The sequence below is a fragment of the Stigmatopora nigra genome, chromosome 15 (genome assembly GCF_051989575.1).
Source record: "Stigmatopora nigra isolate UIUO_SnigA chromosome 15, RoL_Snig_1.1, whole genome shotgun sequence".
Lineage (NCBI taxonomy): Eukaryota > Metazoa > Chordata > Actinopteri > Syngnathiformes > Syngnathidae > Stigmatopora > Stigmatopora nigra.
In genome coordinates this window covers 2,495,037-2,516,261 of record NC_135522.1, presented here as the reverse complement: position 1 = coordinate 2,516,261, position 21,225 = coordinate 2,495,037, and the positions used below count along the sequence as shown (strand labels likewise).

General features: G+C 38.1%; 1 protein-coding gene across 15 annotated transcripts; it reads left to right on the top strand.

Moving 5' to 3' along the window:
* The first annotated feature begins 2,096 nt into the window (after window positions 1–2,096).
* elavl3 (ELAV like neuron-specific RNA binding protein 3) lies at window positions 2,097–19,300 on the top strand. 15 transcript variants are annotated; one of them, XM_077733835.1, is made up of 8 exons: window positions 2,097–2,654; window positions 9,856–10,075; window positions 10,142–10,245; window positions 13,341–13,494; window positions 13,975–14,203; window positions 15,206–15,259; window positions 15,726–15,764; window positions 17,035–19,300. In XM_077733835.1, exons 1-8 carry the CDS (start codon window positions 2,646–2,648, stop codon window positions 17,381–17,383), a joined length of 1,158 nt encoding a protein of 385 aa, XP_077589961.1. In that variant the 5' UTR covers window positions 2,097–2,645; the 3' UTR covers window positions 17,384–19,300. The 15 variants fall into 15 exon arrangements, with proteins under 15 accessions (XP_077589961.1, XP_077589965.1, XP_077589968.1 ...); XM_077733838.1 differs by having other exon boundaries at window positions 2,101–2,654; window positions 17,056–19,300; XM_077733837.1 differs by having other exon boundaries at window positions 2,103–2,654; window positions 13,978–14,203.
* The last annotated feature ends 1,925 nt before the right edge of the window (window positions 19,301–21,225 follow it).

Here is a 21,225-nt window from a genome sequence, read left to right as displayed (position 1 = left end):
AAACGGCGTGCTGCGTTTGCAACATCATCCCCCGCAGACAGACGTTTGAGGACTTTTCAAGGTCATGTCAGGAGACTCGAGGAGGTCGAGCTAAAGAAATGAGGGAAGGATTGTTTGTGAGGAAGATTTTTATATGGAAAAATGTAGAGTTTTTAGCAGAAAAAATGTGGAGTTATGAAATGGTGAAACTAGGCTTTTGGGTTGGGGAAAAAATAAAAGATGTTACAAAAAATTACTAAAATATGTTGGTGCAAATTTGAATTTGTGTCTGTTGGTGAGTATGATCTGAAAATAAGGTAAAATTAAATGTTATGGGGAAAAAATTACCTAAAGAAAATATATGCAAGAAATAGCAGGGTGCAAAAATATAATAAAATTGATGGTAAAAAAAGACTATTGAGAAAATCAATTGTCACGCTGTAAAAAGTTTGAAAAATAGATTCCAAAAAGGATTGAAAAGAGAAAGAAAACTACCAATTTTAAGTCAATTTATGCTCTTTTCCTCCTAATTAAAAAAGTACTGTAGTTTTGGTCGCCGGTCAAATGTACTTAGATATTAAACAGTACTTAGATATTAAACAGTGCTTAGATATTAAACAGTACTTAGATATTAAACATTACTTAGATATTTAACAGTACTTAGATATTTAACAGTACTTAGATATTAAACAGTACTTAAATATGAAACAGTACTTAGATATTAAACAGTACTTAGATATTAAACAGTACTTAGATATTAAACAGTACTTAGATATTAAACAGTACTTAGATAATAAACAGTACTTACATATTAAACAGTACTTAGATATTAAACAGTACTTAGATATTAAACTAGCTCTCTTAGATATTAAACTCTCTCTCTTAGATATTAAACTCTCTCTCTTAGATATTAAACTCTCTCTTATGAATCTAATTTTGAGAACTGGTTTCGACAGTACACTCTCCCTCACCATTTGACCGGCGACCAAAAGACCGGCGACCAAACGTCCAGCGACCAAACACCCGAGCCCAACTACACTTGCATTTCCCATCCACCGCATCAGTACCAACAACCGCCAACGACTTAACACGCCTAATTAACATCCCACAACCTTCTTGGCGGAATTCCCCCCCCCCCCCCCCCAAAATAAAAAAAAAAAAAAAACAACAACAACAAAAAACAAACATCCACTGATTTACACCCCGCCCCAACACCCCCCCCCCCCCCCCGGTCACCACCCCTGTGGGGGTCTACACAAAAAAAAAAAAAATAGGTCATTTGTCACACATGATGTCTCAGGGCCGAAGCCCTTGCATTATAGATGAGCCCAAACGCCACGTCTCGGCGAGCACTCAGACTTGGAAAAGTGGGCGTAACCCGCCACCAGAACTCCTCAGGGCGGGGCAGCACGCCGTTAAGTAAACACCAAATCCCTTCCAAGACGCCATCCGGCTAAGCGTAGCTACATCTTTTGCGTGTTTTTTAGACATTTCTCCAGCACTACAACTCTTAATTTGTTATTCCCACATCTCCACCTGACCCCCCGATATTTCGCCATCTGCTCACCACAAATTTCTCCCCGCTTTGTTTTCCTGTTCGCATTCAGTCGTCTTTTTCCGCAGCCTTTTGGCTTGTAAAGTGGAAGGATGAGGAGCGAGGAGGTATAAATGGAAGATGGGGGGGAGGTTAGGGTTGGGGTTGGGGTGGGGGGTTTGGGGGGGTGTAGAAGTACCGCAAGTGCTGCACCCATCTGTTCCGCCAGTGCAGGTGGAGTCCTATTCACTCAGTGTGTATGAGTGTGTGTGTTTTGTGTGTGTTTTGTGTATGTGTAAGTGTGTGTAAGTGTGTGTGTGTGTGTGAGGAGGGGGTGGGGCCAGGAAGAAAGGAAGGGCATTGAGAGGAAAGGCAATGGAGTGATGGAAGGGGCAGTGAGTGAGTGAGGGAGGGAGGGGGTTGGATGGCTAGGGTGGGTGGGGGGTATATTATACATGGGGCGATTTCCCTCCTGAAGGGGATAATGGGCGAAAGGGGCGCATTGCAATGGCCGCCGTGTACAACCCTCCCCTGCACAATTAACCAATCAGTGGCAGCCAGGAACGCACATAAAAGAAGTACATTGCAGCAGAGGAGCAAGAGACGGTGGGGTATCGAAAAAAAGGGAAAAAAATTGAAGCGAAAGGAGAAAAAAGGGAAAACTACCCCTCCTCCTCATCCTCCTCATCATCATCCTCCTCCTCCTCCCATCCTTGGACACACCCTGCCTCGGCTCTCTGCTTCTGGGCTGTCCAATTTTTGTGTGTGTGTTATTATCGCCTTGAATCGCGGAGAGAACGCACCTCTCTTTTTTTTCTCCTCTTCCTCCGTCATCCTACCGAGAAATCCCCTTTTCTCTTCCTCTTTTCATCCTATCGAGGACCCCCCACCCCCCACCCCACGACCTTGGCGGGTTGAGACACCCTTTAACCGTCTGAGTCTACTTTGTATTTTTTTAATCTCTTTTTTTTCTTTTTTTATTCTTTTTTTTTTTGGAACTCCAACAAAAAGGGAGGGAGGGAATCGAACCGAACGCCTCGGAAGAAGAAGAAGAAGAGCCGTCGAGCCATCGAAAGCATCCACTGAAGAAGAAGAAAAAAAAAAGGACCTAGATTTCCCCACCCTGTTGAGAATGGTTACTGTACGTATGCTTTTTTTGTTGCTATCTCGTGCGCGTGGGGGTGCCGGGGACTGCATGTTACGTCTCTCGGGCTTCTTTGTGTTAACGTGCGCACATGGGGATGCGGCCATCTCGTCAACGTTAACGACGCCGGGGCTTTAACGCCGACAATTTGTCCTTTTTCGATTTTACGTCTCCATCAAAGACCCTAAGACCCTATAAAGACCCATCAAAGACCCCTATGGAGAAATTGCCTTAGTTTTAGGTGGGAAGTCGATTTTTCTCGACCCGGAGACAAAACACGATGTCTCGTACGCCCAGTTGAGAACGAAAATTCAATAAAAAAAAGGTCGAGTCACTCCGCGTTGGGGGAGGAGACAAATTACGCATCCTTATTTCTTTCTACCTTCCATAACGGAATCCTTTTCTAAAACTGCGACGTAAGCGACTAGACTTAAACGGTCTCCATCTTACTTCCTTCCCCTTAAAAAAAAAACAAAAAAAAAACAACACAAGGCAGCCATGCTTAAGGGGGAGGAATTAAAAAATTGGCTTACTGCCTTAAACACAGTAGTCCAATTTTTTTGGGCGTGTCTCTGGTACTGGACCACCGGGGGGCCTTGTGTCCACTATAGACTTCAATCAAGTCTACAGTGAAGGACATTAGGGTAGAATACATTTACATATTTCTGCTTATCTATGATATATTCAATTCTTCCATTAAAAACAATGAGTATACAGAAAACTAACTTCTACACATGTCATTACAATTGGAGTATTTCGATATATTTCCGACCACACACTCATACACAACCACTACCGTTTACCCTACCCTACCCTACCCTACTCTACCCCCCCCCCCCCCACAGGGCCGCAGCCCTCCCGTAACGCCGCAACCGCAGTGCCAAAGCGACTAAAAGCGTCGAGTCAGACAACCTTTCCGAAGCTCTTACACAATTCAAGGACGAGTCGAGGCCACCGTGGCACTCAAAACTGTCTCAATGGCTATTTCAAAAAGGCGTATGGATCATATAATATATAATATTTTATTTGGTCCAATGAGAAAGGCCCAGACAAGGAATATAATTACATTATGTAAGCTTTTAATGTCTTACAATGGCTAATAATAGGGGTGTTAGACTCGGGTTGGTTCGTGAGATGGTTTAATGTCAACTTGATTTTATGTGGGCAGGACTATTTTAGATATAATATTTAGATTTTTTTTATATTTTTATGAATGGATTAAAAGAACTGGATTAAAAGCCCTGAATATTCAGTTTTTTTATTGATTTAAAAGGGGGAAAATCAGGAAATTTAATATACATCTATACCAAGACTTGGGTTGGTTTGGACCATTTTAGATATAATATTTAGATTTATTTTTTATAAATGGATTAAAAGAACTTGATTAAAACCCCTAAATATTCAGTTCTTTATAGATCTAAAACAATGTTCATATTAACTTTTTTTAAAATATATTTTTAGATTTTACAAAATGATTTTTGAACTAAAAACAGAAAAAAATAGATTAAAAAATGCCAATTTTTGATTTAAAAGGGGGAAAAAATCAGAAATATTTAATATGCAAATCTTCATTTTAATTTGATCCTAAAACAAAAAAGTCAGCACTCATGATTTATTTTCCTGGGCCACACAAAATGATGCGGTGGGCCAAAATTTGGCCCCCGAGCCGCCACTTTGACACACGTATCTAATATTATCGTAAAATGCAAAGACTGCAATGGCGTTAGTGGGATATTTGAGGGTCACATTTTCTATCTCCTATGTCCTCAACTAATACAACATTTAAAAAAATTGCTTTCATATATACGTATATATATATTTATCTACATATGTATATAGTTGACTGTAAGAGTCATTGTCCCGCAGCCCCCCGCCTGTCCGCCGCCACGCACAGCACGCACAAAGCGCCAGTGTTGGCATTAATATTCATAGTGGCGCCGCGGTCTGTGCAAGAGGGAGAAGAAGAGGAACGGGTGGCTCTTTTGTTCGGGGCCTGTCAATACGTTTATTCAGCAAAAAGCCTGCTGCGCCCTCAGCCAACGCCTGCAGATCTCGCCGGGGACCCCAAGGGGGCACGTGGTGGGCTCAAGGTTAGACTGGGCGCGCCAACAAATCTACTTTTTACACATTTAATCAAAGAAAACGGCAGGAAATGAAGATGTCAGATGGCCACTCCCTGTTTTGTATTTTCAGCACCATGGATAGCTCCTGAGCTGATGGTGTTTTAAAGGGAGGAAAGCGACACTTTTTGCTAATAACTTTCTGTTTTTTAATGATAAAAATATGCGTAAAGGCAAATGTAGGCGCGTACTATTGCTTTGGCGTCTGTTTTTTTTTTTAACAGATGCCACAATAATCCCTTAAAGTAGAGAGAGTGTGCCTAATGCCCTTTGTTTGGGATAATCCCGTAATCTGTGTTATTTAGACGGCTCATTTACACTTGGGCCTAGCGTGCGTTTCAGTTGATAATTCAAGGGATGTTTGAGGGAATAAGGTGGATAAGTTTGTTTTGTATAAGAGGGAAGGAAAGGTTTGTTATTTTGGAAGCTTATTTTTGGTCAGTTTTGCATTGGAATGGTGGAAAATTAACATTTTTTTATGTTGTATGTAAGAAACTAAAGAAAATGCATTAAGTCTTTATAGAGGATGTAATTTAATTGAGAGAAATAGACGTTCAATACATTAATTGGCATTAAAAAGCCTCTCTTATTTGTTATGGCTGTCAATGCTGCCAATAAAAAAATATTTAAAAAATTTAATTATTCTTGTATAGTTTTTAAAATGAATTAATAAAAAATTAAGATGAATTCAATTAATTACATCTAACATTAATAAAATCATAATTACATTTTGGTTATGATCCTAAAGTCAACTTTATCTAAAATATCATAATATTGCACTAATGACAGTGCAATTTAATCCAACTCGGAGATAACTAACTATAAATCTTTATGTTTTGGTTGACTTTGCTAGATGTCCAATGCGTTTTACCTAGGAGACCTGGCAGCAGTAACTACTAGTCTCTCTCACAACAAAAATATGGATGTTATTACATTTAAATTAAATGCTAAGTAACAGTTTATCACATTTTTTTATTGTGTGTAGCTTTTCCAATGCTAATGCTAATACATTAATTAAAGTATTGTTTATATGTAATTTACTGTAATATTTGTCTGGATATTGCCATTTTTAAAAAAAAAAATGTTAGGAAAGATAGTGTTTTAGTTTTTAGTATTGTATTTTAGTGTTACTTTGGATTTAGTCAAATGGGGCGGGTTAGGGGGGGGGGTGTCAGTTGATCCCTGATGGTCGCATTTCCTTCGTTTCACATCTCACTTTCATTTAGTTTCTAGTGATTCTCACAGTGCGCATAACGTGTGATGACTTCCAGTGTACATCGCATAGCCTGCAGTGCTTCACTGCATTTGGAGCAGAAGTGAATTGGCAGGCCTGTTTACATGCGACTGAAATGAGCCAAGAGGAGACAGAAAGAAAAAAAACGAAAGAAAAAAAAACATCACAAGTCTGCTTTAAGGCGTAGTCACTTATTATGATTATTATTGGTGTTTTTTTTTTTTTTTTGGAGGGGGGGTCGAGATCCGCGTGTGAGCTTGGCAGAACGCTAACGTTTGCGTGCGAGTCTGGCTTGGGGGGGTTTTGCGAGAGGAGTTGGGCCGGCCTCGTGTTTGCGTGTTAGTCTGCCAGTATGTGTAGGCGATGCTGATGCAGAAAGATTAAATATTAAGGGAGATCTCGCAGAACCCCAAAAATAGAAGGGAAGGAGGGGCGGGGCTTGTTTGGTGGTGGTGAGGGCTACACGGGCATAACAAAATGAATTCATAACAAATGTTAAAAAGGAGCGTTTGGAGGCTTTTTGATTAGTGGGATAGCAAGGGGATATTTTGATATGATGGATGGAATAAAGTGTAGTTAAAGTAGACGTTTAGAGTTTGGAGATTTGGGAGTCTTTGTGTGATTATTATGTACTCATGTGAGGGTGGCTGATTTTTTTGAGGAATAAGTTATCTAGTAAATGGTCTATTAAAGGGAATTAAGTATGTGTGGCAAAGTGCCGGCCCGCGGGCTAAATCGGGGCTGTTGGATCATTTTTTGTGGTCCGGGGAAGTGAATTATGAGGGCTGAGTTTCTGTTTTAGGATTAAATTTAAATGAAGAGTTTAGATGTATATTAAATTTCCTGATTTTTCCCACTTTTAAATCGCTAATTGTCATTTTTTAATTTTTTTTTGTGTTTTTTAGGTCAAAAATATTTTTTTAATCTAAAAATATATTTAAAAAAGCTAAAATAAACATTGTTTTAGATTTTTAAAAAAAACTGAATATTCAGGGATTTTAATCCAACTCTTTTAATCCATTTATTAAAAGAAATATCTAAATATTATATCTAAAATAGTCCAAACCAACCCAAGTCCGACACCCTTGATATATATGTATATTAAATTTCTGGATTTCCCCCTTTTAAATCAATAATCGCCATTTTTAATCCATTTTTCTGTGTTTTTAGTTCAAAAATAATTTTGCAAAATCTAAAAATATATCAAAAAAATCTAAATTAAACATTATTTTAGATCTATAAAAAAAAACTGAATATTCAGGGCTTTTAACCCAATTCTTTTAATCCATTTATAAAAAAAAAAATCTAAATATTACATCTAAAATAGTCCAAACCAACCCGAGTCTGACACCCTTGTAATAAAACATCCTTTACATCTCTGATACTGTCTACAAATGGCAATGATATATCTCATTTTTACCCAAATATGTTGTGGCAGTCGACCACACTAAAAAGCCTTTGTCGTATTTAGGACACACGCAGTTAGTTGCTCACGTTAGTAGGCCGCGTCACAGCACATAACAATAAAATGCTTCCATTGCCACGAATCTCAGCACATTTGCCAAATACTCTACGCACTATAACCACGTTAGGAATTTTTTGTAATCATTAAAATAGCCACATTTTCCAACATAGTCATTTTTCTGTCTTATTACATTGTTTTGACGTGACTTTTGTGTATACGGAAAAGCAGAAACAAAGTCCTACGGGGCCATTAGGGACAATGCGGTCTTAGAAGGGCGGTTGCCACGGTAACCTAAGGCAAGGTGAGGCTAGGAAGAAGACTGACTGCAGGTTAGAACCACAAGGGGAAGGTTAGACTAAGCTATTTATAGATTATGGGGGGAGAGAATACTACAAAATCCATGCAAAAGACATAAAAACTCCTAAAAAAATATTTTCTGGCCACAAATGTGAAAAACAACGTCAAATTTGCTGTATTTGATCCCTTTAAATTCATTAATCCTTTACAAATCTAAGATAATGGCATTTTGATAACCTAAAAAATGGTTGTTAATTACCATTACCGTTACTATAATCCAACTACCCCCAAAAATTGGTCAAAATTGATAAGATTATGGATGAAATATGACCCTAGTGCTTAAGATTTGACGTCAATTTGATAAAAATTCAATAACAAGTTGCTACATGAATAACAACAACAAAAATATACTTATCAATACATTCAGGGAACGGTTAGACCATCATCCTCATAATTCGAGAACTAAATAAAATTATTAATAATACGAAATGGACATTTTAATCTGTTTGGAATGGGTTAAAATTAGGTGAAGACTGACATTTTTTTATATATAACTGGATTTTTGTGCATTTACTTCTCCAATTTTTCTCATAAAAATATTTCTTTAGCAAATGTACATTAAAAAAAACACAAAAACTTTTAGGAACTTTTAGAATTAATATCCATATCAGCCATACCTTAAAACAGCAATATTCTCCATTTTAACCATTATTTAGAATTTAAATTAAATGCAAACATCCATTCATTCATTCATTTTCCAATCCACAGTCCAAATATTAGCATCACATAAACAACACACTACAAGCTAATGCCAAAATTCATCTCAAAATCATATAAAAATTGCTTCATATTAACAATATGCCGACTAGAATTAAGTTTGATAGTTTCAGGTTGCAAAATTAGGTCACACAGCACCATAATACAAAAATATATAGTTATACAAAACAAGTGTGCACAATAGTGTGTACAACGTGTTTTTTTTGTGCCGGAATATAACGAGACAAAGCAAAGGGAGCAAAAAAAATAAATGTGGAAAAAGTGGAGCAGGAAGTTTCCTTTTTGACCACACAGCTGTTCCTTGAGAATCCCCCATGGAACAAATTAAGCCACACAAAAGCGGCGCGGGGCAACGCACACAGACGCAAAAAACAGGGTGATGGTGCAAACCCTCCCTATCCAACTAACGTATTTTCACAACTATAAGGCGCACCCTCAATGAATGACATTTTTTTCCATATATAAGGCGCACTGTATGATAAGGCGCACTGTCTATTTTGGAGAAAATTGAAGACTTTTAAGTGCGCCTTATAGTGGTGTAAATACGGTAATTGCGATTGACTTCCAGGTATGAAGCACTCACTCACTACACAGTCACCTCTAAAGCCAGCCATTGTTGATGTTTTGGATTTTTTTTGTTTAAAATCTTGCAGTGGGGGAGGAGCTATATGATGGAAGATGTTGTAAACTAAAATGGCATCTGCATATTTAACAGTATTGTTTCAGTTCAGATGTTTGTGTTTTTTTAATATCCGACAATGGTGGTTGTTCGTTTTTTGGTTTTCTGTTTTTTTTCCATATATAAGGCGCACTGGATTATAAGGCGCACTGTGTATTTTGGAGAAAATTTAAGCCTTTTAAGTGCGCCTCATAGTCATGAAAATACGGTAAATTTTTAAAAAATCATAACATTCTCTATAACATTACTCAAGCCAACCATTGGGTCATTTCCCGTAACACAATCGCCATCACCCATCCTAGTTATGATGTAATGGCGTTTGACCCTAGAAGTGAGCTGGGGGAGGGGCGTCGAAAGGGGGGAAAAGGGACAGTGACATCTGCAGAGCCAGAGGCAGGAAGAGCAAAAAACAGGGGGGCAAAAAGGGGGGGGGGGGGGGGTTGTATATTAAATCAGCCTGAGCAACCATCTCCATTTTAGCAATGCTGATTGGTGACCTTTACCCAAGACAAGGACAAAGGAAGGCCCTTCTTTTGTGGCTTATCTGTATGGTTGCCGTCCCCTGTTTTTTTTGTACACGGGCCAAAATGTCAGCCGGTGTGGTGTAACTCCGCCATCTTTCTCAGCAGATAATCAGCACCATGGAAACCCAGGTGTCCAACGGTCCGAGTGGAACCAGTCTGCCCAACGGCCCAGTCATCAGCACCAATGGCGCCACGGATGACAGTAAAACCAACTTGATTGTCAACTATCTGCCGCAGAATATGACGCAAGAGGAGTTTAAGAGTCTGTTTGGTAGCATTGGGGAGATTGAGTCTTGCAAGCTGGTTCGGGATAAGATTACAGGTACTTTGGTGTTCGTTTTTGGGTTTTTTTGGAGCATTTTGGACTAAAAGTGATTTGATTTTATAGGTCAGAGTTTGGGGTATGGATTCGTCAACTATGTGGATCCGAATGACGCTGATAAGGCCATCAACACGCTTAATGGACTCAAACTACAGACCAAAACGATCAAGGTGGGTGCAAGGTTTGAAATGTGAGATGAAAAATTACAACTACACTTAAATATATCTAAGAGTGTCTGTATGTACTTTTCAAAAAGAGCAATATATAAGTTTCCCCAATGTTTTTGTTCAGGGAAAAATAATCAGTGTAGTCCAAGAATTTAAATACCTAGAAATCACTTTTGACTCTCAACTTTTCTTTAAACAACAAATTAAAAAAAACATGCCAAATAAAATAAAATTAAATTCACAATAGTACAATTTTAGGTTCCTTAGAATTAATCTAACATCGGAGTCAGCAAAATTATATTTTGACATGACTTACCGCCTAAAAAGTTGGTCATCAACCTACAAAACAACACTAAAACCAATTGAAATCATTAATAAGCAACCTTTTAAAGTACTGCAACAATACTTTTAAATATGCAGATCTCACCTTAGTCTACAAAATCTTCCAACACATCACTCCTCCTCCACTACAACATTTTCTCCCAAAAAATTCCAACACATCAACAATAGCTGGCTCTATAGGTGACTGTGTAATTCCCTTCAAAAACTGTTAAATTAGCCTAAACACCTTCTTTCTTCCTACCTGGAACTCAATCCCAATTAACATACATTAACTACAGTACAAGATTTTCTACAAAAAAATATCAACACACCAGCAATGGCTGGCTCTATAGGTGACTGTGTACTTCCCTCAAAAACTGCTAAACTAGCCTAAAAACTTTCTTTCTTCATACCTGGAACTCAATCCCAATTAACAAACATGAACTACTATTTCTAAACCTCTTGGCCAATCATCTTAAAGCCTGACTGTTACTGTGCTACATGTATTATGGTTTATCTTCAACCTACACAAGGGACTGAAGATGGAAATGATACCTCAGCTACAATCTTATATATTTACATATTTACATATACAGGGTGTCTCAAAAAATGTACTCACTTTTAGAAATATACTCACTTTTAGAATAAAATGTACTCACTTTTAAGTGACCAGAAAACCTTTATTTATGAACATAGAGTGAAGTGAGTACATTTTATTCTAAAAGCAAGTACATTTTTTGAGACACCCTGTATATAATCATTAACATGAATATAAATGTGTTCATTAATATGTGCTATCCATTCTGAAATAAATCCAAGTACGCATTAGAAGAAAGAAATCCGTGAAAGAAATCTGTGTCAGACAAAGGAAAGGAAGTGGTGATTCTCATCTAGCGGCTTGAGGGAGGTGACGACAGACGTGGCAGCAGGAAGGGAGGAGGAGGAGGATGGAGGAAGGAGGAAGGGGGCAACGGTAGGGAGAACAAAGAGAAGCGGTAGAAAGGGGGCCACAAGGCTTTGGAGGCATCAGAGGTCAGAAAGCACGCCGGCTTTATTGTGATGGAAATGTCATTAGGAAAGCTAGCTATAGCGCGCAAAGGGGGTCAGACCAGGTTACCCCCATCTGCTTCCAATCGGGGCTAATTACAGTTCCCCTTTTTTGTCCTTAAATCAGATGAGGACAAAAAAAAGACAGCATATTATTAATTATAACCATCCTGCCATCCGCCCCCCTTCTGACTGAAGTTCAAAAGATTATTAGGACAAAGTGTAGCACTATCAGGAAAGAAATTGAATCTCATATTGAGCAGCAGATGAGTGTCCATCCGGCAGCTGCTTACGGATGCGAAATGAATTCTGACGTAGGGACTGCAGCTGCGAGGAAAATGTCAGCATCGAACAAAAAATTAGAGTGGAGTGCTAAGATGTTTCTAAAGATGACGGATTTTGCTTTTCGGGTTGCCAAATGTTGGATTGAGGGTCCTCTGATGTGATGGTTGTTGATGATAAACCGTATTTTCACTACTATAAGGCGCACCGCGTTATAAGGCGCACCCTCAATGAATGACATTTTTCCATATACAAGGCGCACTGTATTATAAAGGCACACTGTCTATTTTGGAGAAAATTTAAAACTTTTAAGTGCGCCTTATAGTTCTGAAAATATGTTAATTGCTATTGACTTCCAGGTATGAAGCACTCACTCACTACTTTACAGTCACCTCTAGAGCCAGCCATTGTTGATGTTTTGGATTTTTTTGGTCTAAAATCTTGCAGTAGGGGAGGAGCTATATGATGGAATATGTTGTAAACTATAATGGCATCAGCATATTTAACAGTATTGTTTCAGTTCAGGCGTTTGTGTTTTTTTAAAATCCGACAGTGTTGATTTTTCGTTTTTGGTTTTCTGTTTTTTCCATATATAAGGCGCACTGGATTATAATGCGCATTGTCTATTTTGGAGAAAATTTAAGACTTTTAAATGCGCCTTATCGTCGTGAAAATACGGTAGTGTTGTTACTTCATATTTTAGAAGTATGACTAGAGATGAGGAGGCGGGGCAAGTTTGTCGTAATATGGGGGTTAGCAGTCGATGGGTAGGGGGGGTGTAGATGTGACAGGATTAGAGGCCATATGGGCCTCAGGCACCATCTGTACTGTGGAGGAGGCCGGGAGAGGGTTAATTACAGGGCAGTCTTTGCACCCCTAAAGTAGCCCTCCCTCCATCCCTCTATCCATCCATCCTCGTCTAATCCAGAGTACCCTAATCACAGGACGGCACAACCCTACTGCTCACACAGTGCGCACAATGGATGTTCGGTGTTTGTCCAACACCTGTATTCATTGGGAAAAGATATCATTCAAGCTGGTTGATTTGTAAAAAAGTATAAGGTTGAAGGGTTGTCAGGGATTTCGCAAAAGCGTTGTGATGCGTTTGGTGTTTGCTAGTTGGGTTGTTTCTCTGGAGGATGCAGACAAAGGGAAAGTGGGCGGGGCTATACAGCAAGGCAAGGCTAAGTAAGACAAGGCGAACTGTGTCTTTAAGGCGAAAGTGGAATAGTCGTGCTTTGCTGGGCTATCTCGAAGTTGTGGTTGTACACAACAACATTTTTGTTTGTTTACAATCAGATGCCCTTCTGAAATGTTACAAATTCAAGAAGGGAAACTTGTTAAAGAACCAAAGATGCATCAATGAAGTCATTAAAGTAACAACACTTTGTCAAGACTGTTGTTTTGCAGTTCTTTGTAAAAATGATGGACCATTGTTTTTTTTTTAGGTATCATACGCCAGGCCAAGTTCGGCCTCCATCCGCGACGCAAATCTTTACGTCAGTGGACTTCCCAAAACCATGAGCCAGAAGGACATGGAACAACTCTTCTCTCAATACGGCCGAATCATCACATCTCGCATCTTAGTGGATCAAGTTACAGGTATAGCCTTATTTTACATCAGCAATCTTAACCTACAAAGCAATGTTCCCTCTTAAGCAATTTGCGCACTACTCTCGTCTTCTCTGCGCAGCAGCAATCATATGGCGCGCAGTAAATAAAATCCAAACTTATTTTTTTGTACCCTTTTCCCCATGATGGTGGCGTTTAAGCGGCAGCCAATGGCAGTAGCTCTGTCCACTCTTATGTTTTTTGTGTTTTACATCATGTTTTACATGAAAAATTAGAGGAAATATTGACATACACCTGCTTATGGCAAGTGTATTACTGGCGAGCAATGATGATGTCACTCACACTGGTTCTCAGTGCCCTCAGGGAGGTTGTCTTTCTGCCCAGACCAATGAAAAATTAGAGGGAACATTGCCTCCAAGTAGCTTTTTTTTTTAAAATGGCGATTCGTCCACACACTTGCTTGTCCTGGAAATCCAAGGTAGTGACATTAGCGTGTCTTCTTATTCGGAGCAGGCATATCACGAGGAGTGGGTTTCATCCGGTTTGACAAACGAAACGAAGCGGAGGAAGCCATCAAGGGTCTGAACGGACAGAAGCCTCTGGGCGCCGCCGAACCCATCACCGTCAAGTTCGCCAACAACCCAAGTCAGAAGACAGGCCAAGCCCTACTGACTCAACTATACCAGACCGCCGCCCGGCGCTACACGGGACCCCTGCACCACCAGACACAACGTTTCAGGTACTAACACTCTCTCATTCTCCCGTCCAAGCCACAGAAGCACTACTAACAAATATAGACATTTTCAGGCCAAGCTACTGTGGCACCGCTAGTTAGCTCCAATGAATTGTTGCCATTAGGCCAAAAAGATCGGTCGGATAGGTCCGTGAACTGGTTTAATGAAGCTCTATGTGGATAGAGATTTCCATTTTAGTGCCTTCATTAGTAGCATGACAATCTTAAATTGCAGGCGTACTCTTTCATGCAAACACAGACCATTATTTTATAACTGTGTAAGCAATGCCAAAATGTCAGTTATACCGTATTTTCAAGACTATAAGGCGCACCGCATTATTAGGCACACCCTCAATGAATGAAATTTTTCCATATATAAGGCGCACTGTCTTTTTTGGAGAAAATTTAAGACTTTTAAGTGCGCCTTATAGTCGTGAAAATACGGTCATTGCTATTGACTTCCAGTTATGAAGCACTCACTACTTTACAGTCACCTCTAGAGCCAGCCATTGTTGATGTTTTGGATTTTTTTTGGTATAAAATCTGGCAGTGGGGGAGGAGCTATATGATGGAAGATTTTGTAAACTAAGATGGCATCTGCATATTTAACTGTATTGTTTCAGTTCAGGCGTTTGTGGGTTTTTTAAATATCCGACAGAGATGGTTTTTCGTTTTTGGTTTTCAGTTTTTCTCCATATATAAGGCGCACTGGATTATAAGGCGCACTGTCTATTTTGGAGAAAATTGAAGACTTTTAAGTGCGCCTTATAGTCGTGAAAATACGGTACTCAGAAATGGGATATCACTAATGACCGAATGGTCTCTACGGGTATTTGAGTGACAATGACAACTACAACCTTCGGCGACAATACATTTTTTTTACTCATTGGTGACTTTATGAATGAATCCACACTAGACCCTTAAGATTTCCTAATATTAAAAGGTAAATTCAAGTGTGCATTATCCTTAAAACAATATCTTTTTCTCTGACTTTCTTTGAAACTGCAGCGTGATCCCTTCTCTCGGAAAGGGACCAGATCCAAATAACAGCTCGAAACCAATGTAAGACAACAGATTTTTCCCATAAAACACAACTTTCATAATCACTGCTATTCATGCTTCCGATTTGATGCTAACACGTCACTGGAACGATACTATAAAACACACCACTAGGTTTAAAAACTGCTATGACGAATAGTTTTCCTCCTTGGAATGAGTTTTTTGAACCAAAATCCAAGAGGCAAGCTAAATAAATTGGCTTTCTGTTCTAAGAACAGTATTTTTTTTCTTTAAAAAAAAAAGGTATGCGTCAAATCACTGCAATGGAATCCATTCTGGCAATTGGACAACAAAGTCATGGTCCAATGAATGCGTTTTTTCTTTTTGGTGATGCGTTCTCCGGAAGCCAGCTGGCAGCAGTTTGCTACTACTACTACGTACATGAAAAAACTGCAAAAAAAGGCCGATTGTGCCTTGTAGATCTCCTAACTAACTTTTCCATCCCTTCACTCTCCCTCTTGCGTTGCAGACTCGACAATTTACTAAACGCCAGCTACGGAGTCAAGAGGTAAATGCAAAAAAAATTAAAAAAAATACAACAAAACAAAAGGGTGTACTTTCAAAAAAAAACAAAATCTCAAACAAAGTGTCCGGAATACCATCTGCTGACTTATAAATGAGCAGCTTGTAAGAACCAATCACGTATCCCCATCATAGCAGGGTATTCTGGCATGGCTTTGTTTAAACTTCTTTCTTATTTTGATTTTTTTGGTTTTGTTTGTTTGTTCGTTGGTTTTGGTGTTCTTTTGAAATGGATGGAGATTTCTTTCCAAACTAACATTGTCCTTTCAGTTGCTTTAATGTCCCCTTTTTTTCACCAGCATGGACATTCCAGATTCCGTTTTTGCGTGTGTTTTGCTCCAGTTTTTTGTATGATTTGACTCTTAATTTGCTTTTCATCCCTCTCTAGGTTTCTGTGTTCCCTTCAGTGACCGGACGTTTGGTCGCCGGTCTTTTGGTACTTTTTGGTAAACAGTACTTAGATATTAAACAGTACTTATATATTAAACAATACTTAAGATATTAAATGATACTTAGATATTAAACAGTACTTAGATTTTAAACAGTACTTAGATATGAAACAGTACTTAGATATGAAACAGTACTTAGATATGAAACAGTACTTACATATTAAACAGTAATTAGATATGAAACAGTACTTAGATATTAAACAGTACTTAGATATTTAACAGTACTTAGATATTAAACAGTGCTTAGATATTAAACAGTGCTTAGATATTAAACAGTACTTAGATATTAAACAGTACTTAGATATTAAACAATACTTAGATATTAAACAGTACTTAGATATTAAACAGTACTTGGATATTAAACAATCCTTAGATATTAAACAATACTTAGATATTAAACAGTACTTAGATATTTAACAGTACTTACATATCAAACAGTACTTACATATTAAACTCTCTCTCATGAATATAATTTTGAGAGCTGGCTTCAACAGTAAACTCCTTGTCACCATTTGACCGGGGACCAAACGTCCGGCAACCAAACGTCTGGCGACCAAACGTCCGAGCACCGTTTCCTACAACACTGTGGTTGGAGTTAAAAAAAACCAAAAAAAAAAACATTGTAATTCATGCATTCGAATTCTTACAGAAAGCATTTTGGCCAACAGAGACGATTAGTAGACAGATTTGTGGCCGATCTGTGTCCCTTGACTACAAACTTATAGACAAACTGGCCACCAAAGCAAAGCTAGCATAGCGCAATAAAAACAACCACTGCATAGAACTTCAGAATGACACCCATGGTAGCTCTCCCACTCTCTTCCCCAGATTCTCTCCAATCACCATCGACAGCATGACCAGCCTCGCCGGCGTCAACCTAACCGGTCCAACCGGCGCCGGCTGGTGCATCTTCGTATACAACTTATCACCCGAAGCTGACGAAAGCGTCCTGTGGCAACTCTTCGGTCCCTTCGGCGCCGTCACCAACGTGAAGGTCATCCGTGACTTTACCACCAACAAATGTAAGGGCTTCGGTTTTGTCACCATGACCAACTACGACGAGGCGGCCATGGCTATCGCTAGCCTTAACGGCTACCGCCTGGGCGACCGAGTCCTGCAGGTCTCCTTCAAGACCAGCAAGCAACACAAGGCCTAAGTGAGACGCCATTGTGCGCCAGCACCTTTGACCTGTACGGGGTGGGAGGTGGCTCTTCGGCACCCCCACACTCCGTGCTATCACTTTACGTATGGGCCTGGACTGAGTCTCTCTCTCTGACGCTTTCGCACATGAATCTACACTATATAACGGCAAAATACACACAGACCGACTGGAAAATACTACATATTGACATACACAGATATACACATGACCAAATTTCGCCATAGTTTAGCATCTACAAGTCAGAGTATCAAAGCAACATGCTTTTTTTTCCCGTTCTCTTTCCACAATAAGATAGTCTTTCCCTGTCTTTTGCCTGGATTGAATTAGATAAAAATGGGGCTAGGTTTGTCAGGTAAGGGGGTTTAGTGCTATCTTTTTTTTAAGGAGACAGTCTAACGAATGTGACCAAGAATGTGTATGGAATGCTTTGATTGAATTCAGGCAAATGATGAGCAAACGAAGAAAAAAAATGAAGAAAAACGATCAAATTTTTGAATGAATATGTGCAATTTTATCTAAAAAAAATTTTTTTTTACCCCAATTGTCTAAACCGGTATCGAACTGGATAGGATGTTGTCACTATTTATTTGGAGATTATTTTTGTTTAATTTAATTATTATTATTATTATTTTTTTTTACACTTGGGCATTTTGAATCAGTGGCTTTTTTTTTAAGATCCGAGAAAATGAAATTAAAACAGTGTTCTCTTATATACTTCTATCGGGGAAAAAAATATAACTATATATTCAATATATAAGGTGGTAATAATAGCCGAATATGTACGCATTTTCTAAAAAACCTTGACTACTGTTTTTTTCTGATCTGCTTTAGGCAGTGCTGAAGTGTAAAGGCAGTTTCTCTACCCCCATGTGACCTAAAACCATTTAAATTTGATTTATGAACTCGGGAAATGGAATTATAATCTCATAAAATTCAAAAAAATATTAAAAACAACCTTAATTTACAGTCCAAGTACAGTCAAATAACTACACGACTAATCTATCCTTAAAATGGAGTAAAAAAAACAAACATAAATTAGGATAAATTACGATTTATTTGAATGGTCTCAATTGTCAACAAAAAAGTTTTTGGTTGTGCTTTTTTTTGCATCGCTTTAATGAATAATTTGGCATGAAATGCTTCGGTTAACTAAAACACCCCAAAAAACTTAAACCACATATCTGACACCATAATATTCGCTAGCACGTTATGCATATGTTATGCTCGCACGTTAGGACATTGAGGTAGTAGCGCATACGGTCAACCTGGTTAAAAAAATGAAGCTAAATCATACAAAATAGACTGACTAATGTTTTTTACAGAGAATTTGAGAAGTAATTGGCTATTATTTGTCAGTCTTGTTCCCCCAAAAAAGAAAAATCTTTCATAAAAACTAAATTGAACAAAAACAGCAAGTGACAAATTGCGTTTTAATAAAAAAACTAAACTATATTGGTCAAAAAGTAATACGATTTATCGTCCTTGAAGCTTTTTGCTTTTAATCCCAATCCTCCAATCAGATAACTCGATTGCCAAACTACCGCCCTGGCAAAAAAAATGAATAAAAAAACAAAAACCTACCATGGGGAGGAGCTAATGTCTTTCGATATATCTGCACATGATCATAGATAAAAAAATAGGGTCAACTATATTCAAGACATGTTTGCTTTTTTTGCTTTTCTAAATAAACGCTGTGCTAGCCAAAGAGGACGATCTCTTTGAAAAAGGATTACATTAGAAGATAAATCTATTTTTATACATTACAAAGGAAACAAGACCTTGTGCTGAATTTTTACAGATTCTTAAGCTTAGAATAAAAAATTGGGACATCGCATGGTTTTTTATTTGAAACCTTCTGATGTTTGGAACAAAGAAAGAGCATGCGGTGTACGGGGTGGGGTTTAAGTCTAGAAAAAGAACACTGTATGTATCGTACACATCAATTGGAAGCACTCGACCGTGACTACCGCTTTGGAGGCGAACTTGACAGTTGAGGAAAGAAAGGAAACGAAGAAAAAAAAATGAATTTGACATGATAAAACAGGTCAAGCTGAACCGTGTTATGACAACACACATTTTTACTTTGGAGTACTTTGAAAACTCTGTTGAAGTTGTGTATAGTGTTGCTTGGTTTTGGCTTTTTGAGACCGGGGAGACCATTTCATTGCTCAGTTGACGAACTCAATCGCTGTTTGCAACAAAACGGACAAACGTAAATTTGAAATGACAATGCGGTTTTACTTACGGTGATCACGATTGGTCGTCTAGATAGTTTTTTTTTTTTTTTTTGCCAAAGATTTTTGAGCTTTGCAAGTCAGTGAAAGTTAGCGACGAATTGCTATACAAATCTGCTATTGATAACGTCTTTAAGGACCCCCTCCGTACATTCAGTTTTTTTTTTACTTTTAAGCATCTCCACTATGCGCTTCATTTGTGAATCCAGAGCTCCAAAAACATCATCCTATTTCCACACATTTCACAAAGACCCTAACTCCTAAAAAAAATGCATATCAAAAACAACCTGTCAATCAAATCACCTCTCAATATAAAGAATCATTGCATACAGAAAACCACCAATCAAAATTTACATAATATTATCTGTCTCACATTGGAATATGTCTCAAATTGGCCCCGCCCCCACCCAAAAAAAATCCCTACACCACTGCAAATACTCAAAATCCATCGATTGCGCAATCCTCGCCTAACAGGACTAATACAGCTATTTTCAGTAAAGCGTTAGCCAGCGCCAAAATATGAAGTATATTGCTAAATATTCCATATCCCAAGATTGGGGACGTCCATTGTTATACCACCAAACTCACAAAACCTGAAATGGCCTTCTCTATATACTCATAATGTCCCCCCGAACGTTAACATATCTACACATCCACCCACAAATACACACAAACACAACACAAATACCACTAGAGCGACAACAATAATCACATTTTACAAAAAAAAGACAAAAAAACTTTCCTATGGAACAGTAAAGTGCAATGTGCTTTGTTTTTATATTGACTGAGAACAAATATATATTTTTTAAAAAAGAAATTAAACACTGAAGAAGTTTGCAGAATAGCGAAAGGAACAAAAAAAACACTCAAAAACGAGAGATCTGATCGTTAAAATTTCCATAATTACCTACTCAGCCCCGCCCCCTTTTACGTGCTCTGACCATGCAAGATGAAAAACGCTCTGACCGAACAGTAACCTTGAAAGGAATACTGTCTAATAATAGCTCATCAATTTGTATTTATTTTTATTATTTTTTATAGCCCATGTCGACTGAATATTTTTTTTAATTTTTTTTCCTCTTGTAATTTATTAATTTAAATCGCATTATCAGGACTCACTTGTTAAATGAGTGTATTTGTGTTGTTGATGTTTCCATAGAAAACATGCATTTGTTGCATTGATTGGGTACGGTTTTGTTCTTATTTTTTGGTTTAATTTCTATTTCCATTATCGAATTAGTTGCAGTTTTTTAAACGTGTATGCCAATTTTAGACTTAGTTAGATTATTTCTGTTTCCAACTGTGTTCGATTGTGTTTGTAAAAGTCTGTGGTAGCTTTTGTTGCAACATAAAAAAAAATAATTTAAAGAGAAAAAATTTCAAAATAGCGCCGACAAAACTTGTATTATTTTGGGCGACTTTTAAGCTTGTAGTTTTAACTTATTGTTAACTTAAAAAAACTATTTATTATGATTATTATTATTATTATTATTGCCTCGTATAAAGTATGTTTTGTGTATATTTATGGTTTATTTTGTTATATTTGCAAGGTACAAAAAAACAACAAAAAAAGTTTTTTTTTACGTTTTTTGCCAAAATTGT

What these genes read in the sequence shown, in the direction of transcription:
- elavl3 (XM_077733835.1), top strand. An exon ending in TACAGACCAAAACGATCAAG is followed by an intron (nt 10,246 to 13,340) that starts GTGGGTGCAAGG and finishes TTTTTTTTTTAG; the next exon opens with GTATCATACGCCAGGCCAAG. An exon ending in CTTAGTGGATCAAGTTACAG is followed by an intron (nt 13,495 to 13,974) that starts GTATAGCCTTAT and finishes TCTTATTCGGAG; the next exon opens with CAGGCATATCACGAGGAGTG.